This window comes from Natrix helvetica (assembly GCF_964273705.1).
Source record: "Natrix helvetica genome assembly, chromosome: 12".
Classification (NCBI taxonomy): Eukaryota; Metazoa; Chordata; class Lepidosauria; order Squamata; family Natricidae; genus Natrix; species Natrix helvetica.
The window spans coordinates 16259662-16286411 of NC_138556.1; the positions used below are offsets into that span (position 1 = coordinate 16259662).

The window sequence follows — 26750 nt, forward strand, 5'->3', positions numbered from 1 at the left end:
CCGTTGTTAAAACGAATCCAGCTTCCCCACAGACTTTCCTTGTCAGAAGGTGGCAAAAGGGGATCACGGCAACCGTCGTAAGTATGAACCAGCTGCCAAGCGTCCAAATTTCGATCGCGTGACCATGGGGATGCTACGACAGTCGTAAGTGTGAAAAATGGTCATAGGTTCACTTTTTTCAACGCTGTTGTAATTTCGGTCCCTAAACGAACGATTGTTAAGTCGAGGAATATTTGCAGCTCCTACAATGCATACGCACACCCGAAGAGACACACAAAGAGACACGTCAGCCCTGATTGTAAGTTTTATTTCACTTGCTGTGGTTGTGCCACCAAAGTTAATGGGAACATCCGTGGCTTCAACACCAAAGTCCGAAAACCGTCCTGCCTGTGCTGCCCTACTCCTGGCTTGCAAGCAGGAAGCGAGTCTCTCTTTTCAATAGGAAAATATATATATGTGTGTGTGTGTGTTTGTGTTTATATATATTTATATATGAATCTAAATGGGAAAAAAATATACAGTTAGAAGAGTTACTAGCTGGGGAAACGGCTCCTTGGCCGAAGGAGGATCAGAGCTCTGTGGGATCCAAGGCCGAGAGGTATTAAGTCATCAAGGCAGTCCAGTTGAGGAGGAAGGCTGCTTAGGAGATGGCCTTCGCTTCTGGAAGGAAGGCGTCCCAGTATTTCACCAGCTGGGGAGGGAAGGGGGGGGGGAGAAAGAAAAAGAGGGAACGTCAGAGAGCAATTCTCCAGCTGTTCATTGGAAAGATTTTGGGGATCCCCACTTCCCTCATTGATCACCAGACTCCTGCCAATCCATGGAAACCGTGAAGGTACCAGGCTGGAAACAGGAGACGGTGAGTTCTAGTCCAACCTTCGGCATGAAAGCTGGCTGGGGGACTTTGGGCCAGTTACCAGGAGACAGTGAGTTCTAGTCCCACCTTAGCCATGAAAGCCAGTTGGGTGACTTTGGGCCAAACACCAGGAGACGATGGGTTCTAGTTCCGTCTTAGGCATAAAAGCTGGCTGGGTGACTTTGGGTTAATCATTCCCCTTTCAGCTCAACCTACCTCGCAGGGTTGTTGTGGGGAAAATAGGGAGGGGAAGGAATATTAGGTATGCTCACTGTCAACGAAATAACAAAGGTGAGATAAAAGCCGTAGTGGCGCAGTGGTTAGAATGCAAGTATTGCAGGCTAAATTCTGCCGACTGCCAGCAGTTCGAATCTCACCCAGATTGTTGGGGGGAAATATGCTGACTCTGTAAACTGCTTAGAGAGGGCTGTAAAAGCACCGTGAAGCAGTAAATATACAAGTATACTTATATTGCTAAGTAGGTAGGTAGATAGGAAGGAAGGAAGGAAGGGCCATGGTGGGGCATTGGTTAGAATGCAATATTGCAAGCTCACTCTGCCCACTGCCAGCAATTCGATTCTAACGGGCTCAAGCCGTCCGTCCTTCCGAGGTGGGTCAAATGAGGACCCAGGTTGTTGAGGGCAAGAGGCTGACCCTCTAACCCGCTTACAGAGAGCTGGAAAGCACTGTGAAGCGGTATATAAATCTAAGCGCTATTGCTAAGTGCTAAAATTAAAATAACTGACATGAAAAGCCCAAACTAAATGAGTCTCCCAAGTCACGAGGCTCAATTGTTAAGATCTCATATTACTCCGCTTTATAGATATGATGAGATGTCTTTCTAATGTCCATCTAACTGGGTATCATTTGCAGGGGACTTCAAAGGCTTCGACGTAGGAGATGCCGTATTTATTTATAAGCCCAGCGCGTGAAATCAATTCTGGATGTGACACGTGGTAAGGGGAAGCACGGGAGATCTCTCTCACCTGTTGCTGTGAATGGAGCAACGTCTCCAGGTATTTGGTCAGATGTGTCCGGAAATCTTTTGTTTTTTCTTTCTGTAAAGAAAGAAGTTGAAAACAAAACCTCAGGCGCATTGTTATCTTCTGCGGTAGAGGATGCTGCAAACCTTCAGAAAGGATCCAAGAAATGGAATTTGGCTTGACAATTTTTTTGAGTCGGCAATAAACTCCATGTCTCTCAAGTTAAAAAAAAAAATGCTACGCAATGACCAGCTTACGCAATGTTTTGGAAAAGTGCAACTGAACTTTTAGCTTCATGTAGGACATAAAGGTAAAGGTTCTCCTCGCACATATGCGCTAGTCGTTCCAGACTCTAGGAGCCAGTGCTCATCTCTGTTTGAAAGCCGAAGAGCCAGCGCTGTCTGAAGACGTCTCCGTGGTCATGTGGCCTGCATGACTAAATGCTGAAGGCGCATGGAACATTGTTACCTTCCCACCAAAGGTGATTCCTATTTTTCTGCTTGCATTTTTAGGTGCTTTCGAACTGCCAGGTTGGCAGAAGCTGGGACAAGCTCACTCTGTTACGTGGCGCTAGGGATTCGAACCGCCGTCCTTTCTGATCGACAAGCTCAGTGTCTTAGCCACTGAGCTGATGTATGACATGTATGGGGGATATCAAAAGTTGAGACCGACGCTGTGACCGGCTGACCTGCATCCTTTAAATGTGAAATGAGCAGGCCCCCACCCCGATCGATAGTTAAATGACATTTGAAGTCTCCTCCTTTTTCCTGGGACAGAGACAGCTGGGAAAGAATGGAAACCGAGGTTCTCTTAATCAGGGAAGTGAATCTTTGTGGGGGTGGCGTGTGGGGGGAGTGGGAGGCAGACATTTCCTTACGTTAGTTCTGCTTCTTTGGCCACCGTGAAACTGGAAGGGGTTTTGCTGTGTTGAAAGATTCATCCTACCTACCTCGAGAAATTAAAAGAGGTTTGCTCCTGGGGAGGAAAGCTATGGCAAATCTAGACAGCATACTAAAAAGCAGAGACATCACCTTGCCAACAAAGGTGTGTCTAGTCAAGGCTATGGTTTTCCCAGTTGCAATGGATGGCTGTGAAAGTTGGACCATAAGGAAGGCTGAGCGCCAAAGAATGGAGGCCTTTGAACTCTGGTGCTGGAGAAGACTCCTGCGAGTCCCTTGGACTGCAAAGCGATCCAACCGGTCAGTTCTAGAGGAGATCAACCTTGACTGCTCTTTAGAAGGCCGGATCCTGAAGAGGAAACTCAAATCCTTTGGCCACCTAATGAGAAGGAAGGACTCCCTGGAGAAGAGCCTCATGCTGGGAACGATGGAGGGCAAAAGAAGAAGGGGAAGACAGAGAATTAGGTGGCTGGATGGAGTCACAGAAGCATTCGGAGTGAGCTTCAATGGACTCCAGAGGATGGTAGAGGACAGGAAGGCCTGGGGGAACGTTGCCCCTGGGGTCGCGATGGGTCGGACACGACTTCGCCACTAATAACAACCTACCTCAAATCGTAAGACCTCCTTCCGGAGGATGGCAGAGAGCCGTTCAAACTCCCTTTCGTACTGTGTCACGCGAGATTCCCACTGAAGAAATAAAAAACAAATAGAAATGTTTTTTTTTAAAAAAAACTGGTTAGACAATACAACACGGGTCATCAGCAGAAGCAAAACTAAGTTGGGGAGAGCGGGGAGGGTATCCTTTAAAAAAAGTTTGGCTCAAGTGTTTAAGAAAACCGCGCTGGGCATGCTCTGTAGAGGCCTCTCTCTCTCTCTCTCTCTCTCACCTCTGAGATCTCCTCTTTGGCTTGCTGAAGTTTCTCGGGTTTGTTGGCCCATAGAAGCCTGGCCTCAGTTTCCCGTTTCTTCTGCAGTGTGACCTGGGCATCTTGCCAACGCTGCCAAGACTTCATTCTCTGGTCAAAGGCACCCTGGAGGGAGAGAGAGAGGCAGAGAAATTCATTGCTGGAAGCCTATGATCATTTTTTGCTCAGGGCCTAAAATGAGCAAAAAAAAAAAACGGCCCATTTTTCACTCATTTCTGCCTTCCCCAGCCCCCAGGAGCACTCTATAAGCCTCCTAAAGACTCTGCACGGCCATTTTGGTGAAGTGGGTTTTGGGAGGCAGAAAATGCTGTATTCGGTGTGTAAGACGCACCCAGATTTTCACCCTCTTTTCTGAGGAAAGAAAGTACATCTTATACTCCGAAAAACATGGTACCTGCATGCAAAACGGGCCGCGTGGGGACTCCTGGGAGGGGCGGGTGGGGCCAGCCAGGAGTGGGATTTGGGGCTTCTCCGAACTGCGCAGAATCTTAGCTAGAGATTCTCTCGAACCCCTGCAAAACCCCCAGCAGCCCCCCCCCTGCATCCCTGCCTTCGGCGAGACCCCAGCAGCCCTCACCCTCACGGCGGCCAGGAGACGGATGTAGTCGCTCAGCAGTTCCGCCAGGAGAAAGAAGTCACTGTTGGCCTGTTCCTGGTGCAGCTGCTCGATCTTCTCTTCCACCTCGGCCAGCTGGGAAAGGGCCCGAGACAAGGCCGTGTTGTCCTCCGAGCTTCCCAGCATGGCCAGGCCCTTGGCAAACTGAGAGGTATTCAGCGACAGTTCTGGAGGCGGGGGGGGGGGGGGGGGAAAGGGGAGCGTGAGAAGATTTGCACTTCCCTGCCAGCGACACGGAAAGCCAGCAGCAAAAAAAAAAAAAGACCCTCAAAGGACACAACATCGTGAGGAGGAGATGCAAGATGCCAGAGGAGAAAGGAACGCCACCAAATCTGAACGTTGGAACCCTGCACTCGAGGTCCCGGATGCAAATCTTGAGTTTTTGTAAAGCTGAAAGGTGACCTCTCCCCCCCCCCCCCCCTACAGTTATACAACTCCCACTTCGTCACGGGAGTTACCTTTTCTGTGACTGACAAGCATCTCGAGAACCGCGTGTAGCTTCCGCAGGCGTTGTTCCTCGCATTCCACCTCCTGGAGCTTCTCTTCGAACCACTAGAAAGGAGAGACGGGGCAGAGAACGAAACCCCAACAGGTCATCGTAGGAAGAGAACGCGGATTCAGGCAACCTCAGGAAACCCAGTCAGGGACACAAGATACAGAAGGGTTTCATACGTATCAAGGAAAAGCCCGGCGACTTACAATATCCGATTCGTTCATCTTGATGGTCATTTTGCTGACCGCATCCGTTGCCCTGTTAAACATCTTCAGGAGGCCGGCTCCACTCAAGGCCTGCGTGCCAACAGCGCGTGGCAGCTGAAAAAGAAGGCGGGAAGGAAAATCAAACAGCGTGCGCATTTGGTAAATTACCGTATTTTTCAGAATATAAGACGCACGATTTTGAAGAGACAATTAAAAAAAAAAAAGGTTTTTGCACTCTGCACACCTCCCCAAAGCGGCCCATTTTTTGTCAAAAAAAGGCATGCGTAGCCTTTAGGCGGCTTATAGAGTGCTCCTGGGGGTTGAGGTGCGAAAATGAGCAAGAAACGGACCGTTTTTTGCTCATTTTTGCCCTCCGCAGCCCCCAGGAGCACTCTATAAGCCTCCTAAAGGCTATGCATGGCCATTTTTGCAAAGGGGGCGGGGTGTCGGGAGGCCAAAAATGCTGTATTCAGTGTATAAGACACACTCAGATTTTCACCCTCTATTTTAAAGGGAAAAGGTGCGTCTTATACTCCGAAAAATACGATAATGCCTCTCAACCATGGCCATTTTAAGAGGCATGGACTTCAACTCCCAGAATTGAAGCCAGCTGGGGAATTCTGGGAGTTGAAGTCCATACATCTTAAAGTAGAGAAGGTTGAGAAGCACCGATACCCAATCTTGATCTCTTGAACAAAACAAAATGAGGTGTAAATCAGCAGGACCAAGGTGAGAAGATCGAGATTCAAGTTCTCCTCTCCAGCATGGCGTTCGTTGGATGATCCTTGGTGTGTTTCAATACTTTCTTGAGTTAGAAACATAAACTTGGCTGGATTAGATGGGTGGCCACTAAAGGAAACCAGGATTGATTAGGAAGTGTTTGGAGTATGTCGGAAAACAGCGTGGTTGAATCCACAAGGGAACTAGGCTCCCCATTGCACATCTGTGCTAGTCGTTCCCGACTCCAAGGGGCGGTAATAATCTCCATTTCAAAGCTGAAGAGCCAGCACTGTCCGAAGACGTCTCCGTGGTCATGTGGCCAGCATGACTAAACGCTGAAGGCGCAGAGAACGCTGTTCCCTTCCCACCAAAGGTGGATCCTATTTTTCTACTTGCATTTTTTACCTGCTTTCAAACTGCTAGGTTGGCAGAAGCTGGGACAAGCAACGGGAGCTCACTCCATTACGTGGCGCTAGGGGTTCGAACCGCCGACCTTTCTGATCGACAAGCTCAGCGTCTTAGCCACTGAGCCACTGCGTGCCTTTAGTTCCAAGGGAACTGAGCTGAGCTCATCTTAGAAATGTTATGCATTTAACCGCAATTGGAAACACACACACACACACAAAAAAAACTCTGGGAGGTTGAAGGCCACACAGCTTAAAGTTGCTAATGCTGAACACTACACTGGGGTAACTCATAAGTCACACATATACGAATCATGCAGCCAAAGCCACCCACAACGGTGGCTTCCTCTTCAACCAGCCACCCGAGAGCAAGAAATACAGAAACCCCAATTCTACAGATTGAAAACGAAAAGGAGCCAACCGTGTAAAATGCATGAAAACAAAACTACGCCAGGGCTCAACTGCAAGGCTCTCTCCAAACTTTCGCTTGCTTTCTCTAGACCAGACACGGATTATTAACCGCACACCCGTCGTACTCTGTCTCAAATGTGCTTTCTCTGCCTTTTCCCCCCACCGCCCCACCCCTTTGGGTAATCAGTAACCATGTTTCGTGCAAGCGCATCATTTTCTCAGAAATCACAAACGTTTCTATAGGCGGCTTGGAAATGATCAAAGGGGCCAGTGTGACTCAATCACAAAAGAAAACAGAGAGAGAGAGAGAGAGAAGAGAGCAAAATCGGGACGAAATAAAGACACCGAAAGTCCCAGGCGCCATCCCCACCCATCCCCTAAATGGGCAAAATATTCTAGGTCAGCCTTGGCGGATCTTTTCGGCACCGAGTGCCGAAACGGGAGAGTTCACGCAGGAGAGTGCCAGAAAGCGGAAGAGCAGCTGCCTGGCGCACCCACGTGGGAGTGCTGGAAACTGGAAGAGTGCTTCCCTCGCACGCATGCGCAGGCCGGTCACTTGGTTTTCCGGTTTCTGGAGCGCATGCACGGATGAAGACAGTGGCCCTGAAACGTGAAGAGCAATGGGCAACAGCTGGCATGTCCAGAGAGGTGGCTCTGCGTGCCACTTCCGGCACACGTGTCATAGGTTGACCATCACAGTTCTAGGTCATGAGTCGCAACCGATATTCTTTTGAGTTGCCAGCCAGTGCAACGCCCAGAGGTGGTGAGTTCTAGTCCTGCTTTAGGCATGAAAGCTGGCTGAGGGACTTTGGGCCCATTACCGGGAGACGGTGGGTTCTTATCCCGCCTTTAAGCCATCGAAGCGGTTGGTTGACTTTTGGCCAATCACCAGGAGATGGTGGGTTCTAGACCCGCCTTAGGCATGAAAGCGATTGGGTGACGTTGGCCAATCCCAGGCAGGCGGTAAGTCACAAAAGCCGGCTGGGCGAGGGGCCATCCCAACCCACCTCACAGGGCTGTTGTTGTTGTTGTTGTGGGGAAAAGAGGAGGAGGAAGGAGTAGCGGATATATTTAAGTTATGGGTGGGAGGGAGAAAAAGGCCACCCTTCTCAAGCGACCTCTCTGTAAACAGAGAATTTGGACTGTGGGTCTGGGCAGGAGAGGAGCCATCCCCATCACCCACGGCCTAACACTTGAACGTGGTTCAGCAGAAAGGAACAAAGCAGAACCGGCTGAATCAGCAGAGACCGTCCGAGCCTCCTTGATCCAGCCGATCTGCGTCACTCTTTCCTCACGGCTGGCTGGTTCCGAAAGCAGCTGACATTGCTTTCCACTTCACACACCCCTCTCTCGCCTTTCGCTGAGCCGTTGGTTCCTGAAAACGGGGCCATGGAGCTCAAGCGCAGCAAAAACCACAACTGCGGGTCAATTTCTCCAAGATGGACCCCATGCCAAGGTCCCTAACAACTCCCGGTCCGTTAACCGGCACCGGTCCGCAGCATGCCAGAAACCAGGCAGCACCAAAAAAGCCAAGTCCCATTCATGGGACGCAGACAGAACGCCAAACCACACCTCTTCTGGTCCTCGGGAAAAACCACTCTCCTGTTCTGACCCAGGCTTCCCCAAATCACGAAGCAGACTCCTTTTTCCGACAAAACCCCTTTTTATGAAGCTCCTGTGAATTCCTCTCATTCACGTCCAGCAAAGTCCCGGCAAACAGGGTGGATTTACAACCACAGACCTTATCAGGCTTGGAGAGCTGCCAGGCCGATATCTTCCAAACGCCACGCTTGTACAAGAAAATACTTGGCAAAGAGTTTCTGAGAGTCACAAACAAATCTTCACACTAATTAAGCGAACTAATTGTCTCCTGCAAACTCCACTCCCCTTTTGCTCCTCTTTTATTTTCTCTGGGAGGGGCCAGTCACTGTCCACCTGTGGCCTTACTCCCAAGTCGACCCCTGTTCTTTAGCTCTTCCCTTCGTCTGGCAACTCTGTGCATGCGCACTCTGGAAACAGGCTCCAGCTGTTCTTCTGCCTCATTGATGTCTGACTCTGAAGGCAGCTGATAACTGGCATACGGCCCTGGCCCCTCTCTGCCTCCCACACAGAGCCCTCGTCAGAGCCTTCCCCAGACTCCAGGACTGGCCCAGGTTCCTCCCCAACCCTCCTCACTGTCTGAGTCTGCTGCCAGCTTTGCTGGCCCCTGGTGGGCCAAATCATCTCCCTGGAGTCAGTTCCTGGTGTCCAAAAAATTAGGAGCTGCTTGCTTAGGCCATAAAAGCACAGACCCCGGTTAGGGCATCAAACCCACCTCATCCTTTTCCAAGAATTCCCGGACAGCTGGGTCCTGCAGCATGGTGGGGTGGCTTATGGTTCTTTGAATGTATCTGTGGAATTGGAATGCAGAAGGTTCCGTTTAGCTCCGTGAAGAATTCCTCATTTTAAAAGAGAATTTGCAAGGCTGGCTTGTAGGCCGACACCATCCATGGATTAGAGGAGGCGTGACCACCGACTAATATAGGGGCAGGGATGGGGAGGATAACCAAAACACCCTAACTTTAATGGTTGATTCATCATCAGCTCTGCCCCCTCCCTACAGATTATGATTAGGTGTTGGGTCGATTTATCAGAGAGATCCTCTCCTCTGGGAATATTTATTTAATATAGTATTATTCAATGGAGTGGTGCAATGGCCTAGAGGTGAAGCTCTACCAAGGAATGCCAGAACGGACTGGAAAGTCCACAGACACTTTGGGTAATGGCGAAAACCATTTATGGTGGCTTGAAAACAGGATGGCTGTTGTGGAACTGAGCTATCCTTAAGGGAGGTGCTAAGCCTCCATTGAAAGTGGAATTATGAAAAGGAAAATAGGAAGAACAACTGGGGGATTCCCCTTCTCACTTCCGTATTTGGGGGAGATTAGAAGACATTTCCACCCGGGTGAATTTTCTCAGACAAGTGTTTCTCCTGGAGTCCATTCCAGACAAAACAATCAGATTTCAGGAATCTGATTGTTTCAGGCCAGATTTCAGGCCAGGTTCCAGAGAATAATTTCCATTGACTGCTCAAGGGAACAGCCCTACGGAACGCATCTCCGAAGAATTTTGGAAGGACACGTTCTCCTGCGATTCACTCCCTGACGGGTTGAAACGCCAGTGAGGTCCTTTCACAGGTTGATGTGTCTGAGGACCATCAACAGGAAATATCTGGGGGCGTTTGAGAGGAGTTCTTCGTAACGAGGCAAATTTCCCTACCCAGCGTAACAAACCAACTGCACCAACTTGTGGTTGCAACACCCGCCAACGAGGGACGCAAACTCCCAACCTTTCTAAGGCAGCTCTTCGTTTCTCTAAGAATTCTGTGGAGGAAGAGTCTTCTTTTCCAACTTTGACTTTGGTCATCCCTGGGACAAGAGGAAAAAAAGAAAGAAAAACAAGGACCGAAGTTAGCTGCATGGCATATACAAGGGGTTTAATTTAGATCAGTGGTCTCCAACCTTGGCAACTTTAAGACTTGTGGACTTCAACTTCAGCTGGCTGAGGAACTCTGGGAGTTGAAGTCCACAAGTCTTAAAAGCAAAGCTGGCTGAGGAACTCTGGGAGTTGAAGTCCACAAGCCTTAAAGCAAAGCTGGCTGAGGAACTCTGGGAGTTGAAGTCCACAAGCCTTAAAGCAAAGCTGGCTGAGGAACTCTGGGAGTTGAAGTCCACAAGCCTTAAAGTTGCCAAGGTTGGAGAGCCCTTATTTAGATATTGCCTTTCTGAGTTTCCCTCCGTACAGGTGAGTTTCCAAGGCCCGCAGGTCTCATCTCAGGACCAATAATTCCCAAGTTACCCTGGTATGCAGTAACATGTGACGCTAGCCCACTATACAGGTGGCTCTTGACCTACGACCATAACCGAGCCCTCGTTTCCATTGTTAAGCAAGGCAGTCGCTAGGTTTTTGCCCGCTTTATGACCTTTCTTGCCATAGTTGTTAAGTGAACCCACTGCAGTCGTTAAATTAGTAAAACCCGGTGCGTCAGTGAATCTGGTTTCAACATTGACTTTGTTTCTCAGTAGGTCGCAAAATGGGATCACGTGACCCAGTGGGACGCTGCAACTGTCATAAATGTGAGTCAGTTGCCACGCGGCTGAAATGTTGATCCCGTGGCCGTTGCGGACACTGTGTGAAAAAACAGACCTAAGTCACTTTTTTCAATGTCTTTTCAACTTTGAACCGTCACTAAACGAAGGGTCGTTAAGCCGAGATCTACCTGCTAGGTTTGAACTCGGGAGAGGCAATTAAACTCGTTGCTGGCATTCTCACCTATTAAACTCTTCCCAGGGGGAGGGGGAACAATGACCCCGTGCTGGGCGTGTTTTTCCAGAAGCTTCTCGTATAGGCCCAGGAAGTCACTGAATCGTCTCTTCACCGAGAATTGCGGGTTCCTGAACATTGGCAGAGTGGTCTGGGAGACAAGGGAGAATCCGGTTAGCAAAACAGGACGCTTGATAGCAATAGCACTTAAGACTTATATCCCGCTTCACAGTGCTTTTACAGCCCTCTCTAAGCGGTTCACAGAGTCAACCGCTGTTGCGCCCAACAATCCGGGTCCTCATTTTACTCAACCTCGGAAGGATGGAAGGCTGAGTCAACCTTGAGCTGGTCAGGATCAAACTCCTGGCAGTGGGCAGAGTGAGCTTGCAATATTGCATTCCAACCACCGTGCCACCATGGCCCTTCCTTCCTTCCCTTCCTCCCTCCCTGATTTATAATGTCAGCATCTTGCCCCCAACAATCTTGATCCTCATTTTACACACACACTCCCACTCAGGAGAAAGGAAGGCTGAGTCAACCGTGAGCCGGTCAGATTTAAACCTCTGGTTGTGGGCAGAGTTATCCTGCAATACTGCATTCTAACCACTAGGAAGGGAGGAAGATAGGTACCAATAGCGCTTAGACTTATATACCATTTCACCGTGCTTCATAGCCCTCTCTAAGCGGTTTACAGAGTCAGCATATTTCCCCCCCAACAATCTGGGTCATTTTACCCACCTCAGAAGGATGGAAGTCGGAGTCAACCTTGAGCTGGTCAGGATCGAACTCCCGGTATTGGGCAGAGTGAGCTTGCAATACTGCATTCTAACCACTGCACCACCACGGCCCACACTCCCTTCCTTCCTTCCTTCCTTCCTTCCTTCCTTCCTTCCTTCCTTCCTTCCTTCCTTTCCTTCCCATTTAGCAATAGCAAATACTTATATACTGCTTTACAGCCCTCTCTAAGCAGTTTACAGAGCATCTTGCCACCCAAACAATCTGCAACTCAGCTATTGACAAGCAAGACATTATGATATTGCTGTCCCCTGTTTTTTATTCTCTCTCTCTCTCTCTCTCTCTCAAGGCCGCAAGCACCTAATACTCCTGCCTCTTTTTCCCCTTCCCACAACCCTACGGAGTGGACTCGCTGGAGAGAAGAGGACTGGCTCGAAGTATAACTTGATGCATTTAATTTAAAAAAAAAAAGAGGAGAGGGAAAACAATGCTGGTGGATGAAGTTTCTGCACTCCTGAAGAGACCAAACGCAACCAGGATAAAAGAGGCTCCTGTGTGGCCAAGCACCGTCTCGCTTCCCTTTCGGAAAGCTTGCCAAGTCATATCGTGTGGTAAGTGTTTTTTTGGACGTCTCCTCTCCGTTTCAAAAGTAGCCGGCCGTGAAGCACGGAAAAGGATTTTGACGCAACTGGCCGAGAGGAGACGCTGACCCAGTTATGCGGATATTTGGAAGGTGCACAAGGTGAGGTTTTTTTTTTTGCCAAATCAGAAACCGAAGCTCTCCACCACGCTGCAAAGACACGGCAGGTCAACAAAAGGAAGGCGTAATTGAGGGACTGGAATCAGATGCGCCCGGGGAACTTTTGAAATGTGGATGTGAAAAGTTTGGTCCCTCCCAGAGCTGAGCCAACGGCTTCTTGTTAAACTCACCCCACCTGCCCATCTCTCTCTCCCCCCCATCTCTGCATTTTGGCATCAAAACAGGCAGGCTTAAGCCACCTATTCCACAGGGAAATTTTTTGATTTCCCCAGAGCTGCAAACTCTCTTTGTCTGGCATTTAGGAGCTGGTGGGAAAATAAAAGAATTAAAACAAAGCCTCCCAGCCTTAAAAAGCAAACAAACAGGGTGTTACTGGCCCTTTGTCTACATCCCCTCCAAATAATGTGTCCTTGAAGCCTTTCATCTCAGAGGCTTTCCAAAGTCCCCATTCAAATGGGAGGAGGGGGAGGAGAGAGAAGGAGAGAGGGAGGAGAGAGGAGAAGGAGAAGGGAGGGGAAGGAGGAGAAGAGGGAGATGAGAGGAGGAGGAGGAAGGAAGGGAGGAGAGAAGAGAGAAGAGAAGGAAGGAGGAGGAGGAGAAGAAGAGGAAGGGAGATGAGAGGAGGAGGAAGAAGGAAGGGAGGAGAGAGAAGAGGAGAAGGAGATGAGAGGAGGAGGAGAAAGAAGGAAGGGAGGAGAGAGGAGGAGCAAGAGAGAAGAGAAGGAAGAAGGAGGAGGAGAAGAGGAAGGGAGATGAGGAGGAGGAGGAGAAAGAAGGAAGGAAGGAGAGAGGAGTAGGGAGGGAGGAGAGAAGAGGAGGAAGAGAAAGGAGGAGAGGAAGAGAAGGATGAGGACTATAGGATCCTTGGTGCTCTCAGAGCTTGATTGTTTTTGTGCAGATGTTTCGTTCCCAACGAGGAAACAATATCCGTGCCAGAAGGGAGTGGGGTTTGTGGCCAGGAGGAGGAGGGAGAGAGAGAGGGGGAAGAGGAGGAGGAGGAAATGAACAGATGAGGTTATTGTTCCAACGGTTCCTCCACACCATCCCTGGGGTGGCTTTGCTAAAAGATGCTCAGAAACCACCTGTGGCTTTGGAGAACCTGCTCGAGCCCCTTTCAAAAGGAAAAAAAAAAAAGAGACGAGAGTTCCTGCTCTGAACACCACAAAGTCCTGGAGACAAAAGCCTCAACACACAAGAGCTTCCCACGCAGAGAGACAGGAAATGACTGGAAAGCTAAACCCCAGCTTGGAGCTTTCTGGACAGGTGGCGCATGGAGAAATTCATTTAGAAAAACAAGTTGCCTGGCAGAGCTTGAACGCCTGGTGCCACCGTGAGGCCATCAAATTGTTGTTTCTAAGGAGAGACAGGAGTTCAGGTGGAGATTTAACCTGCAAGAACTGGCTGGAAATTAGAGGTGCGAAAGACACGCTGGATTTTCTCACCATCATCTCTACTTACCTTCATCTTCTCCAACCTCGGAGAAGACGTCAACTCCCACGGTTCCTCACATCATTTGAAGTCTCGGAGGTCCACACATATCCATCAGACTGTGTCTTGCATTTTCTCCACCTCATGCAATTCTAAGGTAGCCACTGCCTAAGGCAAAAGTTCCCCTTGCACATATGTGCTAGTCGTCCCCGACTCTATGGTGCTCATCTCCGTTTCAAAGCCGAAGAGCCAGCGCTGTCCAAAGACGTCTCCGTGGTCATGTGGCCGGCATGACTCAATGCCAAAGGCGCACGGAAGGCTGTTACCTCCCCACCAAAGGTGGTTCCTATTTTTCTACTTGCATTTTTTACGTGCTTTCGAGCTGCTAAGTTGGCAGAAGCTGGGACAAGTCACGGGAGCTCACTCCGTTACGCGACGCTAGGGATTCGAACCGTCGAACTGCCGACCTTTCTGACCGACAAGTTCAGCAGGCACTGAGCCACTGCATCCCCTACCCACTGCCTAGCTCTAGCCTAAAATACTTTAGAACAGGGGTCTCCAACCTTAGCAATCTTAGGACATGTGGACCTCAACTCCCAATGTCGAAGTCCACCAGTCTTAAAGTTGCCAAGGTTGAAGACCCCTGCTCTAGAAGGCCACCCACCTGTAGGGTTTTTTTGCATTGTGGGTTGTGTAATTGCATAAAATGGCAGGATGCTTTTTTTACACAGGCATCAGTCATTGTCACAGTAACCCATCACCTTTGAAACTTTCCAAACTTCTCCTCACACAATGGTCACACAACTTTTAAGAATCGGTTAAGCCCAGATCTGCATGCATCTCTCTCTCTCTCTCTCTCTCCAATTTCGTTCCTTTTAGATTACAAAATCTAATCTAATTAGAGTTTCTTATTAGGATTAGAATTTCCCTCATTCTTTGGGAAAGAATCACACAGAAGCTGAATAATCATCAGGTTCTCTGCTATCAATCAAGCTTGCTGTTCTAGTCGGAATGAATTCGGGGCTGGGGTTTTAGAGGCAGAGAAGAGTATAATTAGAATAGTGAACAACAACTTCGTATTTCCCCCCTGCAATTGCAAGGTTAATGTGAGCCATGGTGGCCCAGTGGTTAGAGTGCAGTACTGTAGGCTACTTCTGCTGACTGCCGGCTGCCTGCAATTTGGCAGTTCGAATCTCTCCAGCTCAAGGTTGACTCAGCCTTCCATCCTTCCGAGGTCGGTTAAATGAGGACCCAGATTGTTGGGGGCAACAGGCTGACTCTGTAAACTGCTTAGAGAGGGCTGTAAAGGCCTGTGAAACGGTATATAAATCTAAGAGCTATTGCTATCTTCCTTCCTTCCTTCCCTCCCAGTGGTTAGAATGCAGTATTGCAGGCTAGCTCTGCCCACTGCCAGCAGTTCAATCCTGACTGGCTCAAGGTTGACTCAGTCTTCCATCCTACCAAGGAGAGGGCTGTAAAGCACTGTAAAGTGGTATATAAGTCTATTGCTAAATGCTATTGCTAATTTTGGAAGAACAAAAAATAAATCTAAATTCAAAGGGGAAAACGGACATAAAATAATTACTCATCCTTAAAACAATGTTTCCCCGACAGTGGGGATTCCTAGGAGTGTGGACTTCAACTCCCAGAATTCTCATCGATGGTGATGCTGGCGGTGGAATTCTGGGAATTGAAGGCCACACTCCTTGAAATTCCCAAGATTAGAAAACTCTTAAGTGGGCCTGATGCCTTGGCAGCAACGGGGAAGAAGAAAGAAGAGCTGGCATACCTGGGTGGACACTTTGTAAGTGACGTAGGCATTCATTCCGTCTCCTGCAGGAACAAAAAAGAAGAAAATTGAGACTTTGACAGCTTCAGCAAGCTGTAATAACCAGGACATTTAGTAATTTGGGGTTACCGTGCTTTCTCTACGGGCACCGTGTCAGCATGGAGGAATCCATTGTCAAGGACAATCGGCCCAATCTTTTCAGCTAACAACCTGGGACTTCTAAAACGATTCATCAACTTTACCGTATTTTTCAGACTATAAGAGGCACCGGAGTATAAAACACACCATGATTTTGAAGAGATGCATTTTTTAAAAAAGTTTTTGCACTCTGCAGGCCTACCAAACTCTCTGCACACCTTGTTCCCCCCCCCAAAAAAAGGGGGGGGAATGCAGAGGCTTTGGGAGGCTTGTAGAGTGCTCCTGGGGAAACTGCCTCTCCGGTTAACCCTTAGTACACTGTAACAACTAAAGCAAAGTGCCCATCGATGTGAGTGATGTTGAGTTGGCCACGCCCACACGGTCACCGAGCCACGCCTACCCAGCTGGTCACGAGGGCAGAGAACCGGTTGTTCAATTATTTGAATCCCACCACTGATCATCCTTTTTTCCAGGAAAAAACTCTTCCAGGTCCTGAAGCCACAAAGCTCTCCCAAAGTTGGAGAGTAGAGCTGCGATGGCGAAGCTATGGCATGCGTGCCAGAGGGGTCACGCAGCGCCCCCTCTGTGGGCATGCGCCATAGCCAGTTGCTCTTTAAGTTTCCGGTGCTCCGGTGTGCGTGAAGAGCAGCTGGTCTTCATTTTCCAGCGTGCAGCGCATTCGAAGACCAGCTAGCTGGTGTCCGCGTGCGTATTAGCCAGCTAGCCTTTGGGTTTCCGGCGCTCCAGCATACATGAGGACTAGCTGCTGTGCGTGAGCATGCGAACCAGCCAGCTGGTCTTTGGTTCCCGGCACTCCAGCACATGCGCATGTTCCAGTTTGGGCACTCAGTACCCAAAAAGTTTGCCATCAGTGGAGTAGAGTCCCCCCCCCCGCCCCCGTCTTTCCCAGGGTAGAAAAAGCATCTTATTTAGACACCAAAGGACTAAAACCTCGCTTCCTTTCAAAACAAGAGCATTCTCTAATGCCGAATTCTCCCTCTTCTCAATGTTCCATCAATGCCAACCGAGCAAGGGCACCTCATTCCTTGCTTCAGCAGACATTAAAAAATAAAATAAAATAAAAATAAAAGCGACTCAGAACTTCAAGCAACTGGTGGATCGATCCAGAGCGTCAGTGAAACGGAGATCATACCGAGCCACCCCGAGCTCCGCTTCCTACAGATATCAGGCTGGTGCAATAATTAAGGGCTTGTGGCATTCCTGGGGCGGAGGGAGACTTGCACATCTGCCCCGCGCTGAACAATGAAGTGGCTGTTAGACAACTAAAAAAGCTGAAGGAAAGAAGAAAACACACACAGCACGCAGAAAGAGGAAGGGGGTTGAGAGCTGGCCAAGCAATCCCTTTGGAGCAGACGACTTTCGTTCAAGACAGTCACAAGCCTAAAGCAGAGCAGAGCATATTCCCCAAGCACTGAATTTCCCTGACATAACCCTGCATCCAGAGATACCTGTTTATGCAGCTGCCACGTAAGTTGCACCGAGTGCAATCAGGTTTTGTAGCTTCTGCCTCTTCAAGGAGAATATACAGAAATGTGTTCTGACCGAGGCTTCCCCAAAAAGCACGAGGCAGAGTCCTGGTCCCGACAAAAGCTCCTTTTATTGAACAAATGTGAATTCCTCTCATTCAGCCAAGGCCTGGCAAACAGCCTTTCAAAGGAGTATTTATGACTACAGACCTTATCTATCTTGGACAGCTGCCATGTAAATATTGTCCGAATGAGCAAGGAAAGACCGGGCACAGAGTCTCTGAGATTCACGGACAGATCTTCACACTCCTGAAATGAATCTAATGACCGAATTGTTTCCTGCAAAAGCCCACTGCCCTTTCGCTCCGCTTTTATTTCCTATGGGAGGGGCCAATCACCTTCCACCTGTGGCTTTACTCCCAGGTCGACCCTGATTTCTGAGTTGTTCTTTTGTTCTGGCAGCTCTGCACATGCGCACACTGGGAACAGGCTCCAGCTGTTCCTCTGCCTCACTGTCTAGCAACCGTAGGCACTTGATCACTGCCAGACGGTCTCGGCTCCGTCTCTGCCTCCGACGCAGAGCCCTCGTCCGAGCCTTCCCCAGCCTCCAGGACTGGCCCAGGCTCTTCCCCAACCTCCTCACTCTCCGACTCTGCTGCCAGCTCTATAAGGTCCTTCCAACTCTGTTAATCCGTTATGTATTTACCGACAAAGAAATAAAGGGGGACTAGTACAGACCTATTCCAAGCTATTTAGCTCTCATCAGCTAGCCATACCCTTCTGGGACTCGAACCCATTCTTTACAGGTGAGTTTGGATCACTTGCTTTGAACCTAATCCACTCGGCAGGGGTAGGTGGGGGATAGGATGCTACTGATAGGGGAATCTGATGTCACTGGAGAGATCAGAAGGAAGACACAGATGTGGCAGATGTCCAAGGCTCAAAAAAAAAAACACCCCAACCCCAGGGCAGCAACAATGTTGAAGTCAGAAGGTGGATACAATGAATTTAGTGAACGGCTGCACGTCCAAGAGGGTTCAACCCTACACGATGCTGTCAAACTTTTCCTGTTTCACGGGGACTCACCAATTTTCTCGGGATCACTCACTCCCACGGAAAGTTCAAATTGATCCTCTTGCTCTTCCTCTTCCAGCTAGGTAGGAAGCAAGGAGAGATTACACGGACGTCAGAAACTTTTCTTGGGCCTTAAGGTAGGCGCGAAGCAGAGGAAATCAGGAGCCAAGGCGGCTCAAATGAATACAGGCGTAAGGCACAGTAACGCTCTCCGCCAAGAATCCCAACTACTAACGGCCAAAGGATTTAGGCGGGAGATAAGAGTCAACACAGTTCAAGATGGACTGGACTTAGATCTCTGGTGGGCATTGAGGGACTTGAGACTCCCAAGTGGAATTCTTATTAGAAGTAAAATATAACCGAGAAAATTATTTGTAGGAAAATATAAAGTTGGGATTGCTGAAATGCTGCCCCGAGAACTCATCAGAGAAAATAAATAAGCAGGAGCAACAACGGAAGGGAGGAAGGATGAGGAGGGGAAGGAAGAAAGGCTAAAGCAGGGGGAGTAAGCGAGGGAAATTAAGAGTAGGAGAGAGGGTAAGAAGGGGGAGAAGAGAGAAGGAGGGGGGTAAAGAGAGGGGAAGAAGAAAAGAGGAAGGAGAGGAGGATAGAAGGCAGAGAAGAGCGAGGCATGGGGGACAAGAAAGTGACCCAAACTGTATTCTCTATATTTGTGAGAAAATAATGATAAATATTAATGATGAATAGATGTGAAATAGCAATTATAAGAATGTATATTCGTGAATGAATTTGACAGAGAAGGAAGGCAGGTGGAGACCACGTCAGAGGGCTTGGCTCTCTCCAGTTTTCCTTTCACTGTCCTTTGGGAAGCATCTTAGCTGCTGCCTCTTTTTTTCTTCTTTTTTTTAAAAAAGTATTTGTAGTGCTTTTGTTTGTGTGTGTTACATTCACACGCTGGTTTCCCTAGCAATTATATCCTGAAAGCTAAAAGATAAACAGAGCTGCAAAGCATAAATAAATAATATTCACCTTTGCTCGGAGCGGAGCTTATATAGCAAGCTCGAGGGGGCAAAAGTCAATAATTGGAACGGGGGAGGGGGGGGACAAGAGTCTGCTCGACGCCCAAAATTTCGGAGCGGAGCTTATATAGCAAGCTCGAGGGGGCAAAAGTCAATAATTGGAACGGGGGAGGGGGGGGACAAGAGTCTGCTCGACGCCCAAAATTTCAGGGTTTCTTTTAACAGTCGTGCTAGAAGGTGGGAAAGGTATGAAGCCCCGAACGCTATGGAACAGCCAATGTCCTCAACCTGCCTTTCTTCGCATGGAGAGAGCATCTGCCCCTTTCTCTCGGAATAAAAGGAAGGGAGACAACCAGAGGTGGTATTGGGCCAGTTCGGATTGCTTCGTCCGAACTGGTAGTGGAAACTGCCGGTAGGCCCGTTCCGGTTCTATGCCGTCCCATTTAGACATGTTTTGAAGCCAAAGCGCATGCACGGGAAGGCCGAGCGCATGTGCCCATGAGGTGTGCGCGTTCACATTTGCGAACCGGTAGGGAAGGGTGGCTCAGTGGCTAAGATGCTGAGCGTGTCGATCAGAAAGGCGGTTCGAATCCCTAGTGCTGTGTAACAGAGTGAGCTCCCGTGACTTGTCCCAGCTTCTGCCAACCTAGCAGTTCGAAAGCATGAAAAATGCAAGTAGAAAAATAGGAACCATCTTTGGTGGGAAGGTAACAGCGTTCTGTGCACCTTCGGCATTGAGTCATGCCGGCCACATGACCATGGAGATGTCTTCGGACAGCGCTGGCTCTTCGGCTTTGAAACGGAGATGAGCACTGCCCCCTAGAGTCAGGAACTAGCACATCTGTGCGAAGGGAACCTTTACCTTTACCTTTAGGGAAGGTAACTGAATACCACCTCTGGTGACAACCACTCTAGCTTTATTATTTTAGGGAGAGAAGAGACTTTTATCGCTGGACTGGGACTTCCCAGAGGACAGGGCTGGTGTGGAGAAAGCTCCGTGTGCCACGTGTTGGAAATGAAAGGAGACGGATGGAGGGCTCCTTCCCTATTACACAAGACACAGCTGAACGTACAAGTAACTACACCGAGTAGATAATTAGCCAAACACACAGGCGCTTACCTCCTCATCGGTTTTGGACTGCTGGTTAGAAGAGGAATGACTTGGCTTTTCCAGAGAGGGGACAGGGCTGAGCACTGGTGTCGTCTCCTTCTTTGGGTGATTTTGGGTATTATCCAGGGACAATTCGACAGTGGCATCTGTAAAAGGGCAAATTGATTAAAAAAAAAAAAGCCACTGATGAAATTCCCTCTCTCAGGATAGTCTATAGAATTTCATCACTTCTTGACTTCCAGGGAACAGGAAAGATATTCCTGGTAAGTTGAATCATTTTGTCAGGGTTCCAAATAGCATCCAAAAGTAAATCAGAGTCCAAGGCAAAGTATTGCTCAAAGTTCCAATTGATTAAGAGAGCCATGTTGGCACATCTGGGAAAACACGAATCTGAAAGCTTCCCGGTTTTCCCCACCTAATTGAAAGTTCAAGATCTTTCCCCCCACACCCGCAAGTCCATTACATGGTCCAATCTCCCACTGCCCCGCTGGCAGCTTCCACCCATCCAGTTCCGGTCAGGTGCAGAGACAAAGCATGACCTTGGTTTTCTAGAAAGAATTTTGTTTTGGCTACACAGTAGGTAACTCCGTACAATCCCCCCTCCCATTTTCCCACAATAGAAAAAGGCATAGTAGAATAATAGAAAGTGTGACATGCCTGAGAGCCACAAGAAAGCTTCAGGCCAGACACATTTACTTAGTGCATACTCTTTAGAAATTGACAATCAAATCAAATCCAAGAAGATATAACACAAAGCTACTTGATCTGGGCCACCCTCACCGTTACTTGATTGCTCTTGAGATCTTTTGCCTTTACTTTTTTATTGATTTGATTGTAATGTCTCCGACTGCTGTTAGCCGCTCAGAGTCATCCCGAGTTGGGCAAAAGGAATGATCACCCTCTTTCCACCACTACCAACCTGCAAATAGATCCAGATCGTCTTGTTCTTCTTCCTGGATGCCATTTGTCTTGAAGTTGTTTTCCAGCGGCACTGGGGATTCCTTCCTGGGGAACTCTGGCTTGCTCTATTAGGACAGAGAAGTGTCCGTTATTCCAAGCTGCAGAATTAAATCTGGTTAGTAACACATTTTTCCCCCTTTCGAAAAGCTGTTTAGAGTGGTTGATGAGTTTTAGGTGCTAAAGGTTGTCAGCGATTTCCTTCTCAAGCACATGGATAAATACACCTGGAAACATCTACCTACCTACTGTATTTCTCTCTCTCTCTATTTCTCTCTCTCTCTCTCTATTTCTGTCTCTCTCTCTCTCCCTTTATCTACCTACCTACTGTATTTCTCTCTCTCCCTCTCCCTCTATCTACTTATATATCTAGCTACCTACTCTCCCCCCCCACCTACCTACTGTATTTCTCTCTCTATTTCTCTCTCTATTTTTCTCTCTATCCCTCTACCTCCCTATCTACATTCTCCCTCCCTCCCTCCTGTATTTCTCTCTCTCTCTATTTCTCTCTCTCTCTCTCCATCTACCTTCCTACTTATCTACCTACTCTCTCCCCCCCCACCTACCTACTGTATTTCTCTCTCTTTCTCTCCCTCTCTTTCCCTCTATCTACCTACCTACTTTTTAAAAAAACTTGCCTCTTCAAAACCTGGGTGTGTCTTATACTCCGGTGCGTCTTATACTCCGAAAAATACGGTAAATTAACAATGTCTTTTCCAAGGCTGCTTTGTCAAACAAGCACATGTTTTATAAAGGCTCCCTGCTTCTTCCTCCCCCTCTCCCCCGCTTTGGTATCTGGAGACAGCGTTGACACTGTCTGCCTCGCTGAGCAAGAGGGCACTTGCCCAAAGACAATAGCTGTCTGAACAGGGTGACGGCTCCAAGGGGCGCCAGACACGCAACCGTGGGTGCTGAAACTCAGGCCTTTGTGGGGGTCAAAGAAGCGGTTTTAAAACAAAAGCCAGGTTTAGAGGTCCCCCTGCTGCAGGTGACACCTGAGGGAGTTCTTAGCCCTGTTCTGCCCTAGACTTCCTGAGAAAGCATAAATCACAATCTTAGTCCCCAAAACCCTCTTTTATTTACACGGCTGTGAATGATGGTCAATTCCCAGTCCGCAAGGCTTCACCAACAGCCTGTGAAGATTCCGACAGATGTCTGCTTGAGTTGCCACAGTCTTTCAGGGGAAATGTTGATAAAACACCCACCTTTATCTCCCTGGGAATCCTGCCAGAGACCTAAATGCCAAATGCAGAGCAAGGCCAAACTTAGCACCGAGTCAAACAGAACTTTTCAAAGCTTGAACTGACTAGATGAACTAAATGCTTCCTGCAAAGGCTCACCTCCCATTCGCTCCTCTTTTATGTCTTATAGGAGGGGCCAATCATCTCCAAGCCTTACTCCCGAGTCAACTCTCTTTTCTTAACTGCCTTCTGGCAGCTCTGCGCATGCGCACACTGGGAACAGGATCCCATTGTTCTTCTGCCTCAATGATGTCAGACACCGGAGGCTCCAGAAGCAGCAAATAACTACCAGATGGCCTTGGCCCCCACTCTGCCTCTGACACAGAGCCCTCATCCGAGCCTTCCCCAGACTCCAGGACTAGCCCATGTTCCTCCCCAACCTCCTCACTGTCTGAATCTGCTGCTGGCTCAGCTGGCCACTGGCGGGCCACAAGAAGCCCTTGGAGCTACAGGTCAAAGTAACTTGCCTGTTTGTCTGAACCCGTGAGAATCCAGACAGACTTCTTATCCTTTCTGCAAACACGAAAAGCTTTTTGGCATTTGTTTGTGTGTTTGTTTATTGGATTTATATGCCGCCCTTCTGCCAAAGGACTTTCTCACAATGTAAGGTGGGCCAGGAGTGTTGAGCTATTATGCAAAGCCTCGTTCTGCGACATCGCAGGAAGAAAGCAGAGTTAGTCTGAGAGCATTTTCTTTTTTTTTCATTTAAAGCTTTTCCAGAGCTGCAGCTCACTTCCCCCGATTTGCAGAGGGTTAAACTGAGCCACAACTGTTCACGAACCGTTTCTACTTTTGAATAAGATTTGTCAGTCAGGGGAAAGTGCTGGCGGCCTCCTCATTCTTTCCTAGCCCCTAACCCTTTGCAAAAACAGATGTTTCATTGTGCTGGTTAATTTCTGACTTTTGCGTTTTATCTGCTGCTCTACCACCAAATAAAGATTGATCTGTGTTCTTTATGTTCTAGTTTTATGACTGCCTTGCATTCTATTTTTCCTCCTGCTTTTCCAGGAACTCTACATTCCATAATATGGTTTCAAAAGGGTGAATTCTTTTACTTCCAACGGTTTGTTTTCTGTTAGCGATGAAACCCTAGTCCTGGTCACAATGGGAGACGCTTCCCACATTTTAGGCTTTTTCTGCTGAGAAGTTGTGCAAACGGCCAGCTGCAGGCTGCTTTGTTGCACATGTGCATAACTCTTCCCTACCCACTGTCAGAAACTAAATGCCAAATTTTTGTTTCTTTTGCACAAGAAGTTTCATTCCATCTGTATTCCTTTTGTGTGTGTGTCTGTGTGTGCAGTCATTGCATACATTGTCTACATTCAGCAGTTTCCCTTGGAACAAGGGTGGGGCCCGGCCTCAAAACCCCTGACTTTTTTTCTCCTTTGCCAATCAATTAACTCTTTCTGGATTTTTGTAGCGCAAGACGGCCAGTCTCTCTATATTCTTCTTGCCTTGAAATTCACTTCACTTAAGATTTTTGTTGTTGTTTTGAAGCAGAGATTGAGACATAGCTGTTGTATCAAAACTGCATTTAAAGGGTCTTTGCATCCATTTGTCACACCCCAGGATTGCTGTCCAAAGGGACAGGACCATAGAAACTTCACTTCCATTCAGATAAGTTTTCCAGCCATAAGGATAATTTTTATTAGTGCTGACAATTTAACGGCAGATGCTATTATCTTTATCATCTATCTATCATCTATCTATCTCTCTATCATCTATCTATCTATCTATCTATCTATCTATCTATCTATCTATCATCTATCTATCTATCATCTATCTATCTATCTATCATCTATCTATCTATCATCTATCTATCTATCTATCATCTATCTATCTATCTATCTATCTATCTATCATCTATCTATCTATCTATCTATCTATCTATCTATCTATCTATCATCTATCTATCTATCTATCATCTATCTATCCTTATATTTTTATTTTTATTTTATATATAAATGGTTGTATGTATGTATGTATGTTCCAGCTCTGGATTGCCTCAAGCAATTTCAATCAAACTTGGTACACAGGTGACTTACTCTCTGGAGAAAAATACTGTGGGAGTAAGACACTCCTAACACCCCTTGGGGTGTGTGTTCTGTTAAGATGCAGCCTGTTGTGCCTTACAATGGCTTCTATTGTACTGCCGTAAAATGGCTTCTACTGTACAGCACAGTGGAGTTGCCATGGTAACGGCTCCACAGTACTCCACAAGGGGGCTCCCTCTGGTAAGGGGGAAAATCTAACATTAGAAATTACATTTGGTCTGGACATTTTCCTCTTATAAATACCCGGGCAACTCCAGGCTATTGGCTAGGAACTTTATAATCCACAAGATTATAAAATTAGCATCTTTACTGTTGGGAAACCTTCAGAATTACTTAAAGATTACTAAAAGAGTTTAAGATACCAATTAGCGTATTCCATAAGCAGTTTATACATCTATGATACAAATGCAGCTAAAAAGAAAACAAACAGAACTTAAAAGCCAAGCACAACAAAATTCCAAGACATTACTTTATTTTTATTTTAATGGTAAGCTACCCAGCAGCTTATCAATTGTAAACACATGCTGTGCATTTGTGGCATAGATTTTAAATACTGGACTAGGATTGGGGGGACCCAGGATAAATGTTATCACCACCACCCCCCAAAAAAATCCCATTTATGACTCTGACCTTCTCTCAGCCCAGCCTATCTTTCAGGGTTACCGCTGAACCCCTGGCCAAAAGTCGAGATAGGACTCTAACAAATAAATGGCTAAATGTTTGCACGACTTTAGAAGAAAACGAAAATTCAGTTGGCCTCGCCTGATTTAAAACGTTTAAGCAGAATCCGATCCGGTTGCTACAGGGATGGGAGACTACTAAGGAATCCCAGGCCCGTTTGGCTAGATTTGGCAATCCAACAAAACAACTTTCCCTTTCCAGGATTTAAGTCTGTGTGTGAATGGAATTAGCTGGGAGCTCAGCGGACAGCTCTACAAAGGGATTTGAAAGGGAGTGAGGACCACCCAGGTTCTTCCAACTGAATCATTTAAGATTAAAAGTCCTTTTGCAAGGAAGCGAACCAACCCAAGGCCAAGGACGGGGTGCAGAGCCAGAGAGAGGATGGGGACGTTTCTTGTTGCAAAACAAGCAGGGTTCTCAACCATAAAACCCCAAGCAGGGTCCAGCCTTTCTTCTCCCTACAAACAAACCACTTTTGCAACTTTTTTTTTTTGCAAAACAAGCCCACGATGGAGCTTTACAAAGGCAAAAGGGGTTTCCTATGGGAGACCCACCAAGCGGTGCTTCTTAAACAGTAAGGGGGAGGGGGCTGCCCAGGTTGCACCCCCCAGGGGCAGACACAGAGAGCCGGGGAGAGGCTGGACTTCCACTCCCATCATCCTGGGCCAAGTCCATCCACCACCACCACCGCCCCTGAAGGGCGCCTGGTTGCAAAAGGCACCCCTTCCCCTCTTTCCATCCAGGCCAACAACCCCCCCCCAAAAAAAAACCGAGGAAGGGAAGCGGCTTCCCACACCCCCAAAACAACCCCCACCCTAAGGAACCGAGGAAGGGAAGAGGCTCCCCCCCCGCCCCAAAGCAAACTCCCCCCCCAAAAAAAAACTCTTCTGGGGCTTCCCGGGGTGCAAATCCCGGGTGGGGAGAGAGGGGGGGGTGTCCCTCTGCGGGTGGGTGGGAGGGGGGGGAAAGCGACTTTGCTCCAAGCTTGCCATAGTTCGGTTGCACTTGGAGTGGGGGGGGGGGGGAGGAGGGTGCGAGATCAACCTCATAATCTGCAGGGGAGGCTGGGGCTGCAAGGGCCCGGCCGGGGATGATGGGAGCTGTAGTCCTCCCAAACACACACACACACACACCCCGGGAGAGCAACCGAAGGGAAACTTTCCCAGGCTGCAGGAGGGAGCCGGGGGTGTGGGGTTTGGAGGGGGGGCTCCCACCTCTTGCAAGGCTCACCACGACGAGCCCCCCTCCCCACGCAAAAAGGGCTGGGCAGCCCCCCCACCCCACGCCCCCACCCCCTTCCCGGGCACTCACGTCGTTGCCGGTGAAGATGTCCTCCCCGTCCGAGTCGCTGTCCGGTTGGGGGTCTCCGGGACTCGCCGCCTCCGCCTCCGCCTCCACCGGGAAGGGCGGGGGCAGCCGGTCCACCGGGGAGCCTGCGGACGCCATCTCGCCGCCGAGGCAGCCACTTCCGGCTCCCCTCTCGCAGCCCGGCCGGAAGCCGC

General features: G+C 48.5%; 1 protein-coding gene across 1 annotated transcript; it reads right to left on the reverse strand.

Moving 5' to 3' along the window:
• Positions 1–286: 286 nt before the first annotated feature.
• On the reverse strand, positions 287–26750 carry SNX1 (sorting nexin 1). The gene is made up of 15 exons (XM_081964653.1): positions 26560–26750; positions 21235–21340; positions 20325–20461; positions 18237–18303; positions 15526–15569; positions 10823–10964; positions 9840–9918; positions 8826–8901; positions 4977–5090; positions 4736–4829; positions 4239–4444; positions 3623–3766; positions 3342–3422; positions 1840–1911; positions 287–691 (listed from the first exon to the last, which is right to left on the reverse strand). The coding sequence occupies exons 1-15, from the start codon at positions 26692–26694 to the stop codon at positions 641–643; spliced, it is 1548 nt and encodes a 515-aa protein (XP_081820779.1). The 5' UTR covers positions 26695–26750; the 3' UTR covers positions 287–640.